General features: G+C 41.3%; 1 protein-coding gene and 1 long non-coding RNA gene across 2 annotated transcripts; both read right to left on the bottom strand.

Annotated features, from left to right (window-relative positions):
• Nucleotides 1–596: 596 nt before the first annotated feature.
• On the bottom strand, nt 597–14,053 carry LOC113659070 (NACHT, LRR and PYD domains-containing protein 4C-like). Its single transcript, XM_047810679.1, has 9 exons — nt 13,994–14,053; nt 13,713–13,834; nt 13,149–13,265; nt 12,662–12,716; nt 12,251–12,455; nt 10,228–11,998; nt 2,481–2,654; nt 1,189–1,344; nt 597–655 (listed from the first exon to the last, which is right to left on the bottom strand). The coding sequence occupies exons 2-8, from the start codon at nt 13,763–13,765 to the stop codon at nt 1,218–1,220; spliced, it is 2,502 nt and encodes an 833-aa protein (XP_047666635.1). The 5' UTR covers nt 13,766–13,834; nt 13,994–14,053; the 3' UTR covers nt 597–655; nt 1,189–1,217.
• A 2,829-nt stretch (nt 14,054–16,882) lies between these two features.
• On the bottom strand, nt 16,883–18,178 carry LOC125140917. The gene is made up of 3 exons (XR_007140239.1): nt 18,038–18,178; nt 17,617–17,900; nt 16,883–17,308 (listed from the first exon to the last, which is right to left on the bottom strand). It is a non-coding gene; the product is annotated as an uncharacterized LOC125140917 (long non-coding RNA).
• Between the last annotated feature and the right edge of the window lie 2,196 nt (nt 18,179–20,374).

Genomic DNA, 20,374 nt, shown 5'->3' with positions numbered 1-20,374 from the left:
TGAAATGGCTTAAGACTTGCATGATATGGTTGTTCAGAATTTAGGTGAAATGTTATTAAAAGTAGAACATCTTGTACATGTACCATCTTTAGCCACTGATGAGTTTTTTAGGTGAACTGCATTACCATGTAAAGGTGACTAAATGATGAGTTTTATTTTGGGGTGAAATATTCCTTTAGTATACATGAATTTTGAATAACTGTATCATTGTAATTATCATTGCATCTGTAGGATAAAATAATCTAAATGAGGTGTTTGAATAAAATGTTCTGATGTTGGATTAGTGAAAAATATTTGACAAGTTTTTAAAAGACAAAAACATGTTCAGACAACTGAACCATTTTAAGTTACAGGAAAGTATTTATACTTATCTGATCGGACATTAATAATTCACGTTAGTTTCATAATTCAGTTTTGTTGAGTGTGTGAGTGTATGTGTGTGTGTGTGTGTGTGTGTGTGTGTGTGTGTGTGTGTGTGTACCTCAGTGTCTCCAGTGTACAGTGTGGATTCTTCAGTCCATCAGAGAGCAGCTTCACTCCTGAATCCTGCAGTTTATTGTAAGTCAGGTTCAGTTCTCTCAGACTGGAGGAGTTTGAGCTGAGAACCGAGGACAGAACTCTACAGCTTTCCTCTGTCAGATTACACCCACCCAGACTAGAAGAGAAATGATGAAGTGTTTGATTTATTTCTCTGATAGTGAAATGAGATGTTTCCATCAGTGAGAAATAACGTGTCCACCTGAACACAAGGTTCTAATGTCAGGATTAAAATATAAAATGAACATCTGTGTACAGATGTGACAAGTAAGAATGCGCATCATGGTGAAAACGGTCCTGCGATTTCTCGCCACATCACATCCTCTAGCGTCGGAAACACATGACCAATAGAGTTCAGTCGTGTGTAATTCTCTGTCACGTATACTGAAGCCAGTAATATGCTTGGTTTATTTAATTCTTTAATTTAATTCTAATTCTTTAATCCAGAGAGAGAGAGAGAGTATGTAAACCTGACTTCAATATGTTTTCTATATAAACATAAGGCATAAGGGCTTCTGTCAAATGCTGTAAATGTAAATGTATAGACTGAATTATATACTGTATCTGTAACGCAGAAACTCAGAAGAATTTTAAGCAGCTGATTATTCATTCAGAGCTTCGCATTTTATTTTTTAATATAAAAAAGCTTACCGAGTTCCAGAGTCCCTTGACAATCTGGTCTATGCCTGTAGGACAGTGGGTTCTGAGCCACCTGGGGGATATTGTGTGAAGCACAGCACGTGCATTTCAATTCTTGAAAACAAGACATCAGGAATCGCCTGAAATCGAACTATGTTTCCCGTGTAGCTGTGCAAAAAGACACACATTCTTAATAGCCATACCTGTATCAACTTGGACTGCTCTTGGACAGATCCATGTGTCTCAGCTCATATGAGACGATGTATTTAACTTTCTGAAAAGGGATAATGTACTGAAACAACTTCCATGTGCTGACTCATATTTCTGGTTCACTGAAGTCCCTCCTGTGTAAAACATGTGACTGCTTTGGCTGCTTTTCACTGATTGCAGTAGAACGATATGATGAAGGATATGATGGAACAAGACACATCATTCATTCAGTTCAGACGTGAGTTTTCAACAAGAGGAGAAAGGGGCGGAGTCATGGTATGAAAAGATTGTAGCACTTTGGTGAAGTTTTATATCTGTGTATCTGTACATTCGTCTGCGATCTTTTAAATATGTCCCCTTACTTGAGTGTGAAAGAGAGAGGTAGACCTACTGATTCTGAACAAACTGGTAATTGTTGTTCATGAATGATCTTGATAAACAAACAAGGATCTGCTGACTCACTGATGTGGTTCATTCAGTTCATCACAAGAAGAGAAACTTTTTTAATGATCTGTGTGAATGTAACAATGACTTACTCATAATATCTAAAAACACAGTCACTGGTGTGGTTTAATGATATAATTTACAGAAAGAGTCACTAAATGAATCAGTGAGCGAATCTGAACGGAGCTTTTTGGTGAACAGAATCCAATGACGTGAGTCACTGTGATGATTAGAAATGAGCAGCTCCAGTACTGGACTGAGTTGGAGCTTTAGTGAAAACAGCATCATATAATACCATCTCTGTACAAGTCCAAGTTTATCAAGCTTTTTATCTCTAAACGATCTTCTTAATGTTCTATTTTCTGTTTGATTTTTCATGTCTAATGACTTTAATATTGTGCTGCTGTTATTTAACATATTTTATCATATTTTATATATTGTAAATTGTTTATACTACAATATTTTTCTATTTTAAAGCATGTTTGAAGTTTGAGTTTAAAAAGGTTCTATAAAAAAAAAAAAAAAAGTTATGATGATTATAATTATTACATAAAATTTATTAAGATATAAAGAGTAAAGTTTGTGTGTGTGTGTGTGTGTGTGTGTGTGTGTGTGTGTGTGTGTGTGTGTGTGTGTGTGTGTGTGTGTACCTGAGTATCTCCAGTGTACAGTGTGGATTCTTCAGTCCAACAGAGAGCAGCTTCACTCCTGAATCCTGCAGTTTATTATAACCCAGGTTCAGTTCTCTCAGACTGGAGGAGTTTGAGCTGAGAACTGAGGACAGAACTCTACAGCTTTCCTCTGTCAGATTACACTGAAACAGACTGGAAGAGAAATGATGAAATATCAGAACACTGATATCAAACACACAAACACAGCCATAATCCAGCTAAAGTAGTGTGTTTGTGTCACACACAAATCAGAGGTCAGGACAACACATCAGCACATTTACAGGAGCAGGGACGTCTTTCTGCACTCCACAATCTGTCGGCTACAATTTATTATAAGACCATTAGGTCATGTACATAACACACACACATGCACGAGCACGAGCAGCCTACAAATACACACTGGTTCAGGTGGTTGGTGTGGACCTGAGTACAGGTGGAGTGTTCACATACCTCCAAACAGATTTGAATTAAAGAGATAATTGATCTTTTGAACCTAATTGTCATGTCCGAGTCCTGACACTAATAAATGATTCTTGATTATAATTTACATTTTTTTAGAGAATATAGATGTGTAAAAATCTATCATCTATCGTAATCAATGTAAATAAAGGATATTAGAAAGAAGATTGTACTGTTTACGACAGAAGTCGCTGTTACTATTTCAATACAACTTAGTGAACCCTTTTTTCTCGACAGAGTAAATGGGATCATGTCTTTCATGCCTCTACAACTGAGAAGTGAACGTGGGGTTTGCATCAGAAATAAACAAAGTCAAACTTCTTACCTTTAAATGAGTTACACTGTATATACACAAGTATTAGCTTTAGATGACTCAACATATACAGTACTGTAGATATATTCATTTGCTAAATCTAAAACACTGACTATACTGTGACGGCGGCACATGCACCGCAAATGCAGGGAGAAAAAAACGCTCTTCGCCAGGGCCTGCTCTCCACAATGGGGCAAGAGGGGGCAGCGCCCCCTCAAATAAATGTCTTACCCCCTCAAATCAAAATTTTGAAATGTTGAGAAAGCACATGTTAATATACTCATAAAATGAATATATTACAAGTTGATAAAGTGATCTGCGAGAGCAGAAAAATCCACCGAAAAAGGGACACTACACAAAATACGGTATTAGATTACCCTCATGTCTCCGCTGTGTGTATTCATTCACAGGCTGCAGCGCACGCACACATGCACACATACACACTCTCTTCCCCTGAGCCCTCGGTAAACATCCAATCACCGTCTGTATGCAAATGCGTCAAGAAGTAGCCTAACGTAGTGTCGTGTCGGATTTTGCACAGTCACGGAGTGGAAAGACTTTGAAGAAGCTGCAGTGTTTTTTCAGTTACAACAAGCACAGCGATGAGTCCACGTCCGCTGAATTTGACAGACTGAAGACAAATTACCATTGTCTGACAGACCCCTACGTAAAGCCCCACCCAACACTGTAGTTATAAGCACAGGGGAAAAAACAGTGCCGCTGGAGCATTCACCCTCCAGGAGGAAAGCACAGCAAGAAGCGAGGCTCAGCAGCTGGAGAGGGGAAAACAGGGTGTGCCTAACAAAACTAATGCGTGTTTTCTCTCTGATGCTTTTTTTCAGACACATCCAGCTGATCCCGGACTTCAAGATTGAAGGGTTTGGAGCTTGGACTGCTGCCTAAACGCCCCCTACAGCCCCTTAAGAAACGGTTTATATATTCCTTACTTGACCATTTATTGCTAAGTACCAAAGAAAATAAATACCACCCCACTGTTAGGTTAATCCCATCTCTGTGCCTATTCTTCTGTGTCCCATCTCTCTAAGAGCCCTACACTGTTGGAGAATGTGGGCAGCGGACACGGAAGCAGCTTCAGACCCCTCTGTGGGGCAGGTGCTACAGCATCTTATGCAGGCCAGCCTCCATCAGCACGAAGTGACCCAGGAGCTGGCCAAGAGTGTCAAGAGGGCCACAGAAGAATTAATGGAGCTTCAGCTCGCATCAATTCCCCTCCCTGATTCCGGCCACGGCACTCAGCACAGGCTCACAGAGCTTAATGCCGAAGATGACGTGGAGGCGTTCCTGGACACCTTCGAGTGCACCGCGGACCGGGAGGGCTGGCCTGAGCGGGACTGGGCCGACATCCTAGCCCCGTTACTCAGTGGAGACACTCAACTAGCATACTATGCGCTGGACCAGAAAGCGCTCGGGATTATGAGACAGTAAAGGAGGAAATTCTTGTCTGCTGTGGCAGCAGGAGATTTCTATAGATGGTGGTATGATCCGACCAGCAACCCCCGTCCACAGATGGATGAACTGCTGCGTATCACCAGAAAGTGGTTGCAGAGTGATCGACTCACCGCCAAGGAGGTCGTGGAAAGAGTGGATATGGACCAGGTTCCTACGGCTACTAAAAGCGGAAGAACGGAAGGTGGTCGGGCTTCCTGAGCCCATGATCAATGAGCCCATGCCCACCGAACTGGACCTTAAAGCCCCAACCCAGACCCACAACCAATGGCTCGCATGTTGAGGCCTGCACACCCCCACCATTCCAAAGGGCCCCCGCCTTACTGTGGAGGTAAATGGACACCTGGTGCCTGCGCTCTTGGATTCGGGGAGTACGGTCACGCTTGCCCGGCCGGCCATACTCCCCACCTCAGTAAGGTCGGGGAGGACTCTCACGGTCTCATGTGTCCATGGCGATGCCCGTTTGGTCCCTACGCACAGGTCAAGATCCGGAGCAAAGCAGGAGAGTGGCCACACCTCATTGGCCTTATCTCAGATCTCCTTGTTCCTCTCTTGCTGGGACACGACTGGCCAGGGTTCGCTGCCGCCATGAAGGCCACTACCAAGAGTGGACTGGAACAAAAGAAGAAGGGCCGGGACCGGTGAGCGTGCATGGCTCGGGAGGAACGTGATGCCAGAGATTCCTCTCCAGGTGAGTCCCAATCGCATAGTAACCCTCTCTCTTTTCCCAGGAGAGGGGTTTCGGGAAAGAACAGAAAGAGGAAGACTGCCAATCCCACCCGGCTGCTCCCCCCGTCATACTTCCTGGTGAGAAATGGGCTTCTGTACTTCCACACTGACAGGAGAGGAGAACCCTGTGACCTCCTGGTGGTGCCATGCCAGCGTACTCCGCTCCTGCTCCACTTAGCCCACACTTACCCCTTGGGGGATCAAGGATCAATTTACATGGCCAGGCATGAACTCCTAGTTCTTGGGCTTTTTTCCTCTTATTCCCCTTCCTATTATCCCATTTGAAAGGCTTGGCATGGACCTCATCGGACCGCTACCCAAGTTTGCCTGGGGCCATGAATACATCCTGGTTATGGTTTACTATGCCACCCTCTAACCCGAGATGGTCCCACTCCGGAAGGCCACCTCACAGAGTGTCGCCAGAGAGCTACTCCTGCTCTTCAGCAGAGTCGGGATCCCCAAGAACATCCTCAGTGACCAAGGTATGCCATTTATGTCCAAATTAATGATGGATCTGTGTCGGCTGTTGCAGGTCAAACACCTGAGGACCTCCGTCTACCACCCCCAGACAGATGGCTTGGTTTAACGTTTTAACCAAACCCTAAAGCGGATGCTACGAAAGGTGGTAGACCAGGAAGGACAGAATTGGGACCTCCACCTTCCCTACGTCTTCCTTGCTGTCCGGGAAATGCCCCAGGCGTCCACAGGCTTCACCCCTTTTGAGCTCCTGTTCGGACGGCGCCCTTGGGGCATGCTGGACATAGCCCAGGAGGCCTGGGAGGAGCAACCCTCCCCCTTCCGCTTCATCATCGACTTTGTCCAGGACATGCAACCCAGGCCTATCATAAAGAAAAAATGGATTCCCCCGCCGGCTGTCGTGTCTGCGTTTGCCTCCCTCCACACAGATGTCCTAGTAAGGAGGGGAGAGGATCTCACACCAGCCCAGCAGCATGACCTCACAGAGCTCCTGGATCAGTTTGTGGATGTCTTCTCATCCCGTCCAGGACGTACAGCGCTGGTGCACCATGAGATCAAGACCCAGGTGGTGCGGCTGGTGAAGGCCCGGTTCATTTCCAACCTCAACCTGACAAAGGACTATTGGCAAGTGGCTCTTGCGCCGGAGGCGAAGCCGAAGACGGACTTCAGCACCGCAAATGGCCACTGGCAGTACCGGGTCCTTCCTTTTGGCCTACATGGGGCCCCGGCCACCTTCCAGCGCCTCAATGATATAGTCCTCCGACCCCTCTGTGCCTTTGCAGCAGCCTACCTGGACAATGTGATAGTCCATTTGTTCACCTGGTCCAATCACCTGTTCCATCTGGGGGAGGTTCTGGGAACCCTCCTGACAGCCAGTCTTACAGCAAACCCCACCTGGGCCTGTCCGAGGCCCAGTACCTGGGATACTGCATTGGTTGGGGACTGCTAAAGCCCCAGGAGAACAAAGTCCAAGCCGTGTGAGAATACCCCCTGCCCACTTCAAAGAAATAGGTACTGGCCTTTTGGAATTGGCGGGCTATTATAGACGCTTTGTGCCTAACTTCTCCTCTCTAGCTGCCCCTCTTTCAGATCTAACAAAAAAGGTCAGCCAGACCTGGTGCACTGGACGGACAGCACAGAACGGGCATTTCACCAACTCAAGGAGGCCCTCACCACCCAGCCAGAACGGCAGAACCCAGATTTTGATCGCCCCTTCACACTACAGATGTGTCCAAAACGGGGCTAGGAGCTGTCCTTTCACAGGAGTTCGATGGGGAAGAGCGCCCAGTCCTCTTTATCTCCCGGCAGCTGACCCCCGCCGAGAAAAACTATGCCCCAGTTGAACGAGAAGCCCTGGCGATCAAGTGGGGCGTTGAACACCTCCAGTACTACCTGGCAGGGCGACACTTCACCCTGGTGACAGACCATGCCCCTTTACTCTGGATGGCCAAGGCGAAGGACAAGAAGCAGGAGAGTGCAAAAGCCAGCAGCTAAGCGTGAGCTCCCGAACTTCAGCACCATGGTCAGCGCTGCAGGGAACGAAAGAGAGGCGGAGCGGCAGAAAAATCATGGGCCAATCAGGAGCGCTGCTGGAGCATTCACCCTCCAGGAGGAAAGCACAGCAAGAAGCGAGGCTCAGAGGCTGGAGAGGGGAAAAGGGGGCGTGCCTAACAAAACTAATGCATGTTTTCTCTCTGATGCTTTTTTTCAGACACATCCAGCCATGGGCGTAAATTTCATTTAAGAGTAGGGGGGACAATGAATATAAAATTTCTCATGAGCAATTTTTGAAGGGGGACACACAAATAATAGTTAAATTGTACTTATAAAGATATGTCCCCAAAGTGAAAAACTTTGCTTTTATCATTATTATTGTAGTCATTTTATGTAGTCTATGACACTGCAAGGCAAGTTTATTTATACTGTAGCACATTTCATACACAATGGTAATTCAAAATGCTTTACATAAAGAAAGTAAAACTATCATAAAAATAATCACAACAATAAAAACAAGTAATTAAAAAAGGTCTAAAATTTTATTTAAAATTAATTTAGACACTTAAAAAGAAATTGATTATACAAAAAATACAGTGAGGTCAGTTCGTAGCACAGTGCTCATTTGTAAATGCACAGCTAAACAATATGCTAATTGTGGCCGTTAATGTTAAGTTAACATTATGCCAAGTCGTCCCAAATAAAACAATGCATGGGAAACGGCTTTGGCGTGTTAGTTACAGTGCACTGAGTAACAAGCAAGTAAACAAGCTAATTTTAACTAGATAAGTAATATTTTAATCGCTAATATAGCAGATTCATGGAAAAAACATCGGTAATCAGCATTTTTGCCGCAACTAAATTATGAATGAGTCTGCATCAACTACATTAAAGAGAATCGCTTTATTTAAGGTGAATAAAATCCCCTACTTAATGGAGTTTAATATTAATTGAGCCGCAGCCACACCTGACTCGTGTGTGCAGAGTAGGTGAGATGTACTGGGAAAGCAGGCAGTGGGTCAAACCACTGTGAGGAAGGGGAGGGGGGACTCAACTGTTTCTAAATGCATTTTTTGCGGGGTTTTTCTACTTAGACAATTATTTAGGTATACATATATTTTTCATAATAGAGAGTGCGATATTTTTTAAATAAATTTTTTTTTGGGGGGGACAATCCTCGGCTGGGGGGGGGGCTGTCCCCCCCCAGTCCCCCCCGGGATTTACGCCCATGCATCCAGCTGATCCCGGACTTCAAGATTGCTGGCTGAGCCTACGCTAAGCTCCTGGAGAGGCCTGCTGCACTTTTCACCACCATCGTCTTCCTGCTGCCCAGGTTTGGAGCCTGGACTGCTGCCTAAATGCCCCGTACAGCCCCTTAAAGGAAGGAACTGTTTATTTTTTCCTTACCTGACTCTTTCCTGCACTTCTAAGTACCAAAGAAAATAAATACCACCCCACTGTTATGTTAATCCCATCTCTGTGCCTCTTCTGTGTCCCATCTCTCTAAGAACCCTACAATAAACAGAAAGTCTAACCCACCTTGTAAGTAAAAATCTAAAACAACACTCCCACTACTGTGTGTTACACTAAAGGATTTGTCAAGGTGGGATTCAGATGGCTATAAGTGACATGGTACTTCCTGAAGAGTGTAGTGTGTATTGTATAATACACAGTGTGGAACTAGCTAGCAGCACAACCTCCCCAAACCTAGCAAGGTAAGTGAGACGTACGACTCCAAGGTAGCTGTCAAAATCTAAACACATCATTTAACTTCAACAATTTAACTGTCATTATTTTCTTCTCTTAAGGAACACACTTTAGAACCAGTATAAAAATTGAATGTGTCAGATACAATTACAATACACCTTCCAAGTCAGTGTTTTAACCGAGGACTAAACAAAACAAGTTACAGGTAGCACCTCTAATTCACCTCTGTAACTCAGTTATAAAACTCAACTTAAGCTGAATACAAGACCATATTCAATACAATAAAGAAAATCCACCTTCACTCTTTCCAGTATGGTACAATTCAGTATTTTGTTCCCAGTGAAATAAGGGCTCAAGTGATATTACACCTCAGTGTCTGTAAACCTTTAGCCCAATGTGTAATATTTTATTATTACTTAATGATGAACAGAGAACAAAACCAGTATGTTACAACTTTGTACAAAAAAAAATATAGATCAACTACAGCTGCTTATAAATAAACACAGTTAAAAGCTTAAAATCTCCAAAATCCACAAAAAGGTTTATAACCTGACCAACCGTGCAACCATCTTTGTGTTCACTGTCTGTTTTTACTACATCCACCATCTTCTGATGCAGTGAACCAGAGAAAAAATTGTGTCTATAATTCAACTACAAAAGATGAACAAAAATCACTATATCATTACTATATATAAAAATCACTATAATCATTATGTCACTTTCAAAATAAACAGAAAAGAAAAAGTTCTGTTTAGTTCAGAATTGTATTTAGTTCTAAAATGCATGCAGTTATTCTGTCTAGATATAAATTTTAGAGAACACTTAATTTCTAATGATTCATATATAAAAGCTATAAAATGACTCATATGATGTTATAAGATTTTGTCCATGTGGCCCAGCCCTCAGTTCAGATATAACATGTTATTGTAAAAAATTAAACAATCTTCTGTAAAAGCACCAGAGGTTTGTTTAAAGATGATTAGAGTAACTATTAACACACATTAATCCAAACAGTGCAGTTCAGTGTTACATTAAAATAATAAACCATGCAGTAATACATTTATAAATAAAAATACTCACGCAGCTTTTCTGGAGGCTTTGACCACTGGCAGCAGCCTCAGAAGACCTTCATCTGATCGATGATATTTACTCAAATCAAACACATCCAGCTCCTGTTCTGAGTTCAGTAACACAAACACCAGAGCTGACCACTGAGCAGGAGAGAGACTGGTTCCTCTGAGATGTCTGTCACCTCCTCTGTTCAGGTAAGTTTGTACTTCCCGCACTAGTGAATAATCATTCAGTTCATTCAGACAGTGGAACAGATTGATGGATTTCTCTGGAGATGGATTCTCCCTGATTTTCTCCTTGATGTACTCCACTGTTTCCTGTTTGCTGTGAGATCTGCTTCCTGTTTGTGGCATTAAGCCTCGTAAGAGAGTCTGATTGGACTCCAGTGAGAGACCCAGAAAGAAGCGCAGGAAAAGGTCCAGGTGTCCATTCTCACTCTGTAAGGCCTTGTCCACTAAACTCCTGAGGAGATCAGACATGTTTGACTTCCTGAAAAGATCAGACAAATCAGAGGTTTGATGATCTGTTACATCTCTTCTGATGAAGGAGAGAAACATGTATAAAGCAGCCAGAAATTCCTGAACACTCAGATGTACAAAGCTGAACACCTTCTCCAGGTGAAGCCCAAACTCCTCTCTGAAGATCTGGGTACACACTCCTGAGTACACTGACACTTCTCTGACATCAATGCCACTTTCTCTCAGGTCTTCCTTATAGAAGATCAGGTTTCCTTTCTCCAGCTGGTGGAAAGCCAGTTTTCCCAGTGCCATGATACTCTCTCTGGTCTGCTGAGGATCAGGGTCACATTTCTGATGGTACTTTTGGTCCTTGTGTTTGATCTGAAAGATCAGGAAGTGTGTGAACATTTGAGTCAGAGTCTTGGGGATCTCTCCACCCTCTGCTTCACCCAACATTCCCTCTAGAACAGCAGCTGAGATCCAGCAGAAGACTGGGATGTGGCACATGATGTAGAGGCTTCTTGAAGACTTCAGGTGTGCGATGATTTCATTCGCCAGTCTCTGATCACTGATCCTCTTCCGGAAGTACTCCTCTTTCTGAGGATCACTGAAGCCTCGTACCTCTGTTACCTGATCTACACACTCAGGAGGGATCTGATTGGCTGCTCCTGGTCTTGTGGTTATCCAGAGGAGAGCAGAGGGAAGCAGATTCCCCTTGATGAGGTTCGTCAGAAGCACATCCACTGAGGCTGACTCTGTCACATCACACAATATCTCATTCTTCTGGAAATTTAGAGGAAGTCGACACTCGTCCAGACCATCAAAGATGAACAAAACTTTGTAGGAGTCACAGTCTATTGATTCTAGTTTTCTCATTTCAGGGAAAAAGTGATGAAGAACATTCATCAGACTGAGATTTTTCTGCTTCATCAGATTCAGCTCTCTAAATGGAAGTGGAAACATGAAGGTGACGTCCTGATTTACTTTTCCTTCAGCCCAGTCCAGAATGAACTTCTGCACAGAGACTGTTTTTCCAATTCCAGCAACTCCTTTACTCAGCACAGTTCTGATGGACTTGTCTTTAAAGAGATCATTACATTTGATGGGTTTCTCCTGTGTTGCTGGTCTCCTGGACACTGTCTCAATCTGTCTCACCTCATGTTCATTATTGACATCTCCACTCCAACCCTCTGTGATGTAGAGCTCAGTGTAGATCTCATTCAGAAGTGCTGAGCTTCCATGTTGTGAGATTCCTTCATTAATTCTTTTAAACTTCTCTCTCAGCTTGGACTTCAACTTTGTCTGTATGAAAGAGCCGAGTTCTAATAAACAAAGTAATATCTAGTTTAGTAATAAATAGTAATAATGCAAAATCTTTCACATCAGCTGCACTGCTGATTGATGTACTAAATATTATTGAAGGAACAGGACCATTGTACAAAGTAACCAAAAGCTGGACCACAAACAGAACAGAAAAGCAGCAAATACATTTTTGTACATGATACTAAAATTAAAACTATTTCCTCTCTCTAAAGTGAACCTGATGGAATAAAGTCATGACACATAGCTCTTACTGTTGTGCAGTGTGTTAGCGAGATCTGTGTGGTTCATGTTCTTCAGGACGTGAAGTGTGATCTTCAGCACTCCTTCTCTGACACTGTGAAGATCCTCCTCATCCTCCACCTCCCTCTCAGTGCATGCTGGGTAATCTGGACTCAGGAGCTTCCTAAACCTCTTCAGCTCATTCTTTATCAGAGTGATGACTTTGTGTTCCAGCTCCTGGTTAGAAACACACAGGAACAGATGTAAATATCATCATGTTACACAGTAAGAGATGCTTTTATATTATAAAATTAAGTAAAGTCTCTTTTTATTATTACAGTTAAAACTTGCTCATACAACTGATTACCCTTAATGCTGCTGCACATCAAGACATTACAAGGGATCACAACACACATTACACAATTTAAAAACAACACACACACCTTGAATATGGAGTCCAGATGATTTCTGCTGCTGTTTGATTTCTTCTTTTGTGGTCTGTGAACAAACAAAACACATCATGTAACATGGACTATATGTATTCATAGCTGCACAAATCACACACTAATAAATACAGAGACAGATATTTAACACTATCTTCTTAACACAATACACTGATTTCAGGATTTCCTAACTGACACCAACATGTTTAGAAACAAATGTTTGAATAAATGAATAAAATCTTTTATTGTCATTAATGTCCGAGGTGTAAATGTTCTTCTGTTGCACCACAGACCCTCCAGCTCAGGGACTGCAGACTGAACTGAACTCTTAAAGCACTTTCCCTCACTGCCAGTCCGAGAGCTGCAGCACTGCACAGATTAGTGTTTTACTGCTTCAACACCTGATAAAGCTCATGAAGGGCTTCATAATGAGACGAGTGAGTTTGATCAGGTGGAACACTGCTGTAAAACACCTCACTATACTGACCTCACATCAGTAGAACTGTCTCTGTCTCTGAAGTGTAATGGAAGTTCCATTGACCAGTCACTCTTCATGGACACACAGCTGGGTTCTGGTGAGTCTGATGTCTTTCCCTCCATCATTCTAGAATTACAACAGAAATATCAGCAATAATTATTAGCACTGTTAAACAATGTGTTCATCATTACACACCAATAATTCCATCTTTTTAATTCAGATCCAATCTGTACACTTATTCAAACAGGAGACAGGCCTCATAAGTCAGGAATTACACTGATATCAGGAGTCCCAATCAAAGCTAACTGACTCAGCTGGGTCTTAGAGCCTGTAGAGTTCACTGACACAAAGCTATGCTGCTCTTATGCTCCACATTACACATTCCTTTTTACTCTTCTCTCAGTGAATGATTTGTCTAAACTGTTCTTAGATCAGATCAGTGATATATTCACTGCTATTAAACACCTTAAAGCAAAGTTGAGTTCCTGTGTTAACTAGTGAGTGTTTAGAGATACAGATGTGTTCCCATGAGACGGTGTGTATTTATTGCTGGTGAATGTAAACGTATGTCACCTCTCGTCTTTCTTTAAGTCCTGTTTTCCAGACACACTCATGTTGGAGGTCATGTCTCCTTCTCCAGATTACAGCAGGACGCACGTTTACTTCACTCAAACATCCGTGTGGTAAATTAAACCCTGAATCATCACATAGTTCAGTTACAGGAAATAGTCACGCTATCAAGTTATAAACTACCCTTAAACAACCAACATTAAAGATTCAGTACAAACCCACAAAACTCTTTTGCATCTAGTGTCACTTCAGTGTGTTTATATATTAGAGCTTTAGATACTCACTGTGTTTTTACTCCTGAAATTTTTTAGTTTTCACTCGTCACAAAATGGAGCTGCTGATTTTCATTTTCATTGCAGTTTATACTGCGGGGGGGGGGGGGGGGGGGGGGGCAGACACACACACACACACACACACATACACATACACACACACACACACACACATACACATACACAAACACACAATAAAGAATTGTGTAATAAAGAATATTTCGGTATAATAATAATAATAATAATAATAATAATAATAATAATAATAATAATAATAATAATAATAATAATAATCAACGTAATCAATAATCGTTTTTGCTCCTGAAATCTTGAAAATTTTTCAGTTGTAACAATATGGAGCTGCTGACTTCTGCAGGCAAGCATGCGCGCGCGCGCAAACACACACACACACACACACACACACACACACACAAACAGTGACACAAAGGAATGTTCACAAAAGAATAAACCACTTACTTACAGCTTCTTAAATATTCTGACAGTTTAAGGGAAGTAGCCCCTGAGCTTGGGCTTGTGAAATCTGCCAGCTAACAATGTGGGCGCGCGCACGCATGCACACACGCACACACGCACACACACACACACACACACACACACACACACACACACACACACACACACACACACACACACACACACTGTCTACTCCTCCTTAAGGTGACCGACTTCCACTCCAAACTTAACCCCAAACAGGACATACCACTTCAGCAGGGTTTCACACAATATCACAAACTTCATTACAATAGAAATGAAACAATAAACAAACAAACCAATAATTTAATATAAAATACCAGATTGATATACATCTTATGAATTTCATAGTAATTTAGTTTCTGTTACAGCATTTCTATACCCCTAACATCCCCATGTTTGTTCTGTTCCTCCACAGTCACCTGAGGCCTCATTTATAAAGCGTGCGTATGCACAAAACGGGGCTGGAAACGTACGTACGGCAGTTCCCACACAAAGGTTGTTATCTATAAAAAACAAACTTAACGGGAGAATGTGCGCACCTTTAAGCAAATTTTGAGCCATGTGTACTCACATTCTGGAGACAAAGGGAATTGGCGACACAAATGGTGAGGTCGTCAACTGAAGTTAGATTGTAGAAAATAAATGTGAGAAGAACAATTAGATAATTGAGAAGTAAGAGATTAGATAATAAGAAGTAATGACATTTAATTTTTACTCCATTTCATATGTCATATCCACATTATAATGAAGATTAAACCCAACAGTGTTATTTGTGCCGATTGTTTTAGGCTATATACATGTAGTAAAATCCAAACGTAATTCAAAATGTATTAAAAAAAAACAATAATAATAATCAGCGCTGCCTTACAGTCACATTGTCCACAACGGGAGCGCAGGAGGAGATGGCGCGACTACATGTGATACAGAATAGCATGAAATACCCTTTTACAAGAGAACTGCAGAACACAGTGTAAAAACAAAATATTTTCCTTAATGTACATATATCATAAAATGTCAAAGTCTGCAAATACAGTCATGACGCACAATCGCTACTCGTCATCGGTCTTAACTATTACAGCGCTCATTACAAAACCGTCATGAAGAAGTATGTGTTCACTATAACATTTTCTTCTTAAATTTTCGCCCACAAATTAATTCTCTGATTTTGTCAAGGTGGGGACACGGTGGCTTAGCGGTTAGCACGTTCGCCTCACACCTCCAGGTTTGGGGGGTCGATTCCCGCCTCCACCTTGTGTGTGTGGAGTTTGCATGTTCTCCCCGTGCCTCGGGGGTTTCCTCTGGGTACTCCAGTTTCCTCCCCCGGTCCAAAGACATGCATGATAGGTTGATTGGCTTCTCTGGAAAACTGTCCGTAGTGTGTGAGTGTGTGAGTGAATGAGAGTGTGTGTGTGTGCCCTGTGATGGGTTGGCACTCCGTCCAGGGTGTATCCTGCCTCGATGCCCGATGATGACTGAGATAGGCACAGGCTCCCTGTGACGCGAGAAGTTCGGATAAGTGGTAAAAAATGAATGAATGAATGAATTTTGTCAAGGTGTTAAGGATCAGTCTAATTGCTAGAAACATATAAATCCTCTGGTGACCCGGGTATGTAACGCTTCATGATGGCACTGCTGGCACTGTTGGAGGATTACGCCAATGGCAGAATAAGGAAAGAACGAGTTTTCAGGGACCATGATGATTTCCTGGCCCATGATGATGACTGGCTAATAAGCCGATTTAGATTAACTAGAGCTGTGCTCTTAGATATATGTGTTGAATTGGGTCCAGTTTTAGAGAGGGCAACACGCTGAAACCATGCCATCCAAGTCCAAATACAAGTCCTCACCACTCTGGGGTTCTTGGCAACCGGCTGTTTCCAGCGGGAATTGGCAGTCAGGTAAATAACTTATAGCAAAAAAAAAACTATAAGTAATTCCCAACTTTGTCTCTAATACCTTTTTGTATATGAAATAATTCTATTGGAATCTATCATCTCACCCTATAGGTCTGGTATATCACAGACGTCCCTGAGTGCCATAATATCTGTTGTTTTGAATGGTATACTTAATATGGGTAGTCGATACATCAGGTTCCCCTACACTGTGTGAGAACAGGCCGAAATTAAAATGAAATTTGAGGCAATGTCTAATTTCCCAAATGTAATCGGCGCAATTGACTGCACTCATGTTGCTATAAGGGCACCATCTGAAAATGAATTTGCTTATGTTAATAGAAAGCACGTGCATTCATTAATGTGCAAATCATATGCGACTCCAACATGACCCTCACAAACATCGTGGCACGCTGGCCTGGTTAAACACATGATTCTTTTATCTTGACACATACTGTAGCAGTGTAGGGAACAGACTAAATGCAGGCGCAGTATGTGATGGCTGGCTTCTTGGTGAGTTTAACGATATTAAAAAGTAGAAACTGTAACAATTTTGTTTTTAATATTATTATAACAATGTTGCTTTTAATATAATTATAACCTGCAGGCGACAGTGGCTACCCCCTGAGACGCTGCCTCCTCACCCCCTTTTTAAACCTGCAGAGCACAGAGGAAACTCATTATAACGAGGTCCACTCTCGTGCCCGCGCAGTGATTTGCATTGACTATTTATGGATAAAAATGGGAATGTACAGGGCGGGATATGAGGCTGGTTCACGTATGCACATCTGCGAGTGATCTGTGATTTATAAAGGAAACATTGCTTAGAGGTGTGTGTACGCACGGTTTTATAAATCAAGAATATTTTTGGCGTACGCTGTACTACTGGAGTGGCAAAGAATTGTTTTGTATCGGACCACCACTTGCTGTGGATGTTGATCTGTAATTCAGAGAAAATAGAATAGGTGTTAGTATTGCTTTTATTATTCTCACACCCACTTTTGACCTACATAAATGTTTAAATTAAGCCATTAAATAAGTCATATACTGTATGCACTTTTTTGGCTGTGAATTCAAAGTTTCTTATTAAACAGAGTTGTGCAAATATTAATTTTTAATAATTTGATATATACGTTCATTATATTTTGCTATGTAAAACCCATTTATTTTTTTAGCTAACCAAAGAACATTTCTCATGTTGGTAGACTACAACTGTGAAGTAATTGGGAGCTTATGAAGCATTCTTACCTCTGTGACGTGACTTTGCTTCAATATTCTTTGACGTTTTCCCATGCTTTTTTCCTTTTCCCTTCCTTTTCATCCTCTTCTTTTATCATGTGTACATGTGTAATGACAATAAAGTTTAATCTAATCTAATCTAATCTAATCTAATCTAATCTTCTTTCTGTTCCCTTCTGATGAGGAGAAGGATTCAGACATAGTATCAGAGGAAGATTCGTCTGAGTTGTCACTGGAGGGAATTGAAGACAAGGGCGTCACCTGGATGGAACTTGTGCCCCCTCTGTTAAGAACTGTTAAAATAGATACAAGTACATACATAAGGCCTGCAGCTAGCAGCACATGGCTCAGAGGAACACAAAGCTAAACTCACATACAATAAGGACACTGTACTACAATTTCAATACATGTTGTCTGTAGGTAGACTTACCTGATGCCAGTTGCACTTTTTGATAGTCTCTCTCTTTGGTCAGCTCATCAGTCTTCTCCTTTTGCCACTCTACTCTGAGCTTACAGTACACATCTCCAACTCATGGGATTTTCTTCTGCCCGCCCCACCCGTGGTATAATGCAAAAAGAGTCAGAAATAACACAACAAAAGTCCCCTGTTGACAGCTAGGCTTCTCCTTCCCTGAGAATGCAGTAATGTAGTAAGCAGGTAGCCAGCTAGCCAGTATAATGTGCCACGAACAAATATAAAGCAAATATTTTATTCAAATAAAAATGGGCAAAACTCGGATAAAGAAGCTTATGAATCAGTGCATTTCTATGAAGGATACACTGAAGCTGATTGGAATAAATGTTTCTATGTACTGTATCAGGCTGTGCTGTTTCCTTGTTGTTGAGAAGTTAACCGAGCTTTAAATCTCCTTTGCAACTGCTTTACAAGGCATAGATAGTCCTCGCTTTAGATGAGCTCACAAAAAAAAACTATAAAGTAATAAATGTTTTTTAACTAACTGAATTTATCATGATTTATATTAGTTATATGTGCTTATGAAGCATTTATTAACACTCAGTTACAGTACATCTAAATAATTCCTTAAACTTTCTAAATGAGCTTATGAACTACTGACACCCCATAAATAACTGGTTTATGAGTAATTTTTAAAAGCCTTTTGTGCACCGCTAAGTAGCATGATCTTTTTTAAATGGTTCACACTTTATACTTTTGAGACAAGGTCTATCCTTAATCTGTTTTTAGGTCCAGTGTTTGATTTGCTCCCAGCAGCTGGCCTACAATCAAATCAAATCAAATTTTATTTGTCACATACACATACATACAGGGTATGACATGCAGTGAAATGCTTTTTCATCTGTTTGGTATATAAGCATAAAAATGAATGCATAAAATGAATAAATAAAATAAGTATAAACTATATAAAAAACTATACAAAATATGAAAATATATGTGGAAAAATAATGTGTATACATACACATAAATATACATATACAAAAATGTGTATGGTTTTTAATGATTGTCCTTAAAGTGTCCATGTGCAGTATGGTGTGTATAGATTGCGTATAAAGTGGCATTGTGCTCTGGAAGTCCAGAGTTAAAGTGTCAGTGCAAAAAAGTGTGCATAAAAACAGTGAAGATGGAGAGAGAGGTCCGGTACTAGATCCTGGGTGTTTCCTGGTTTAGGCGCCAAATTGGCCTGCGGGAAGAAGCAGGAGCGGAGGCGTTTCCCTGAACAAATAAAAGAGTCCATAATAATACATCATCCATGTTGAGGCATTTTCGTGCAAAGTATGACAGTGCCAGTTCCTCTGTCCAAGATGTAGCCAACAGCCAAGGTTACTTTTAATTTTATTCAATTGTTTCAGTTTTAATTATCAGAATAATAAAGTGGTTTTAAAGTGCTGCTGTAATTTTACTATTGTCAAAATAAGAACACAGTCTCTCTCTCTCTCTCTCTCTCTCTCTCTCAATTTCAATTTAAGTGTGCTTTATTGGCATGACAAAAACTGTACATTTGTATTACGAAAGCTGTGTTGTATACAAATAGTACAAAAAGTTAAATTTCAACAAAGTACTTTGTGCATAATTAAAAGTAAAATAGTAAATTATAGAAATACAATAAGAACGTACACTATTGTATTTAATATTGATTCATTTATTTATTAATCTATCCTTAATTTGTCAATCCATTAATTTTTGCTTCTAAAAATAATGTTGGATGTGGAACATTCTGTGATAGCGCTTTCACCAGCAGAGGTCATCATCGAGCTCTGATTTGAAAAGCTTCGAGTAATCAACCTTTTTCCGATACAATTGGGTTGAAAGCTTCAATGCTTCAAGAAAGCTTCATTTCGCCATCACTAATTAATTTTATTTAATGTGTTGCTTTGCATTGTTGGTAACAGCATTGACACGTGATACGGTCAAAAACTGTGTGCGCACCTTCCTCCAGCAACACCTATCACCTGAAGAAAGGTTCCTACCTATATTCACTCATTATAGAACAGTGACCCCTAGTGGACACCTTTACAAAGACAAATGGCTTTTACAGCACCATTAAGGTAGGTTTAAAATGATCAACAATCATTTAAGTTTTCCTTTCTGCAGTCTAAATGTTGTCTGATTAATCTGATGTACAGAGATTTAATTTGTAAATTGGGAATAATCCTAATTAGCACTCCAAATGGATTGAAAGTGTGTAAAATCAGTCAGTCAATATTTCAGAGTGTTAAGTTGGACCCCAGACCTCATCTGTATGTGTGTGAGTGGAAACTCAGAACCTCTGCTGTGAATTCAGTAAATCAA

Source organism: Tachysurus fulvidraco, chromosome 3 (genome assembly GCF_022655615.1).
Source record: "Tachysurus fulvidraco isolate hzauxx_2018 chromosome 3, HZAU_PFXX_2.0, whole genome shotgun sequence".
Taxonomy (NCBI): domain Eukaryota; kingdom Metazoa; phylum Chordata; class Actinopteri; order Siluriformes; family Bagridae; genus Tachysurus; species Tachysurus fulvidraco.
The sequence above is the reverse complement of the archived record's forward strand: the minus strand, read 5'-3'. Positions and strand labels throughout refer to the sequence as shown.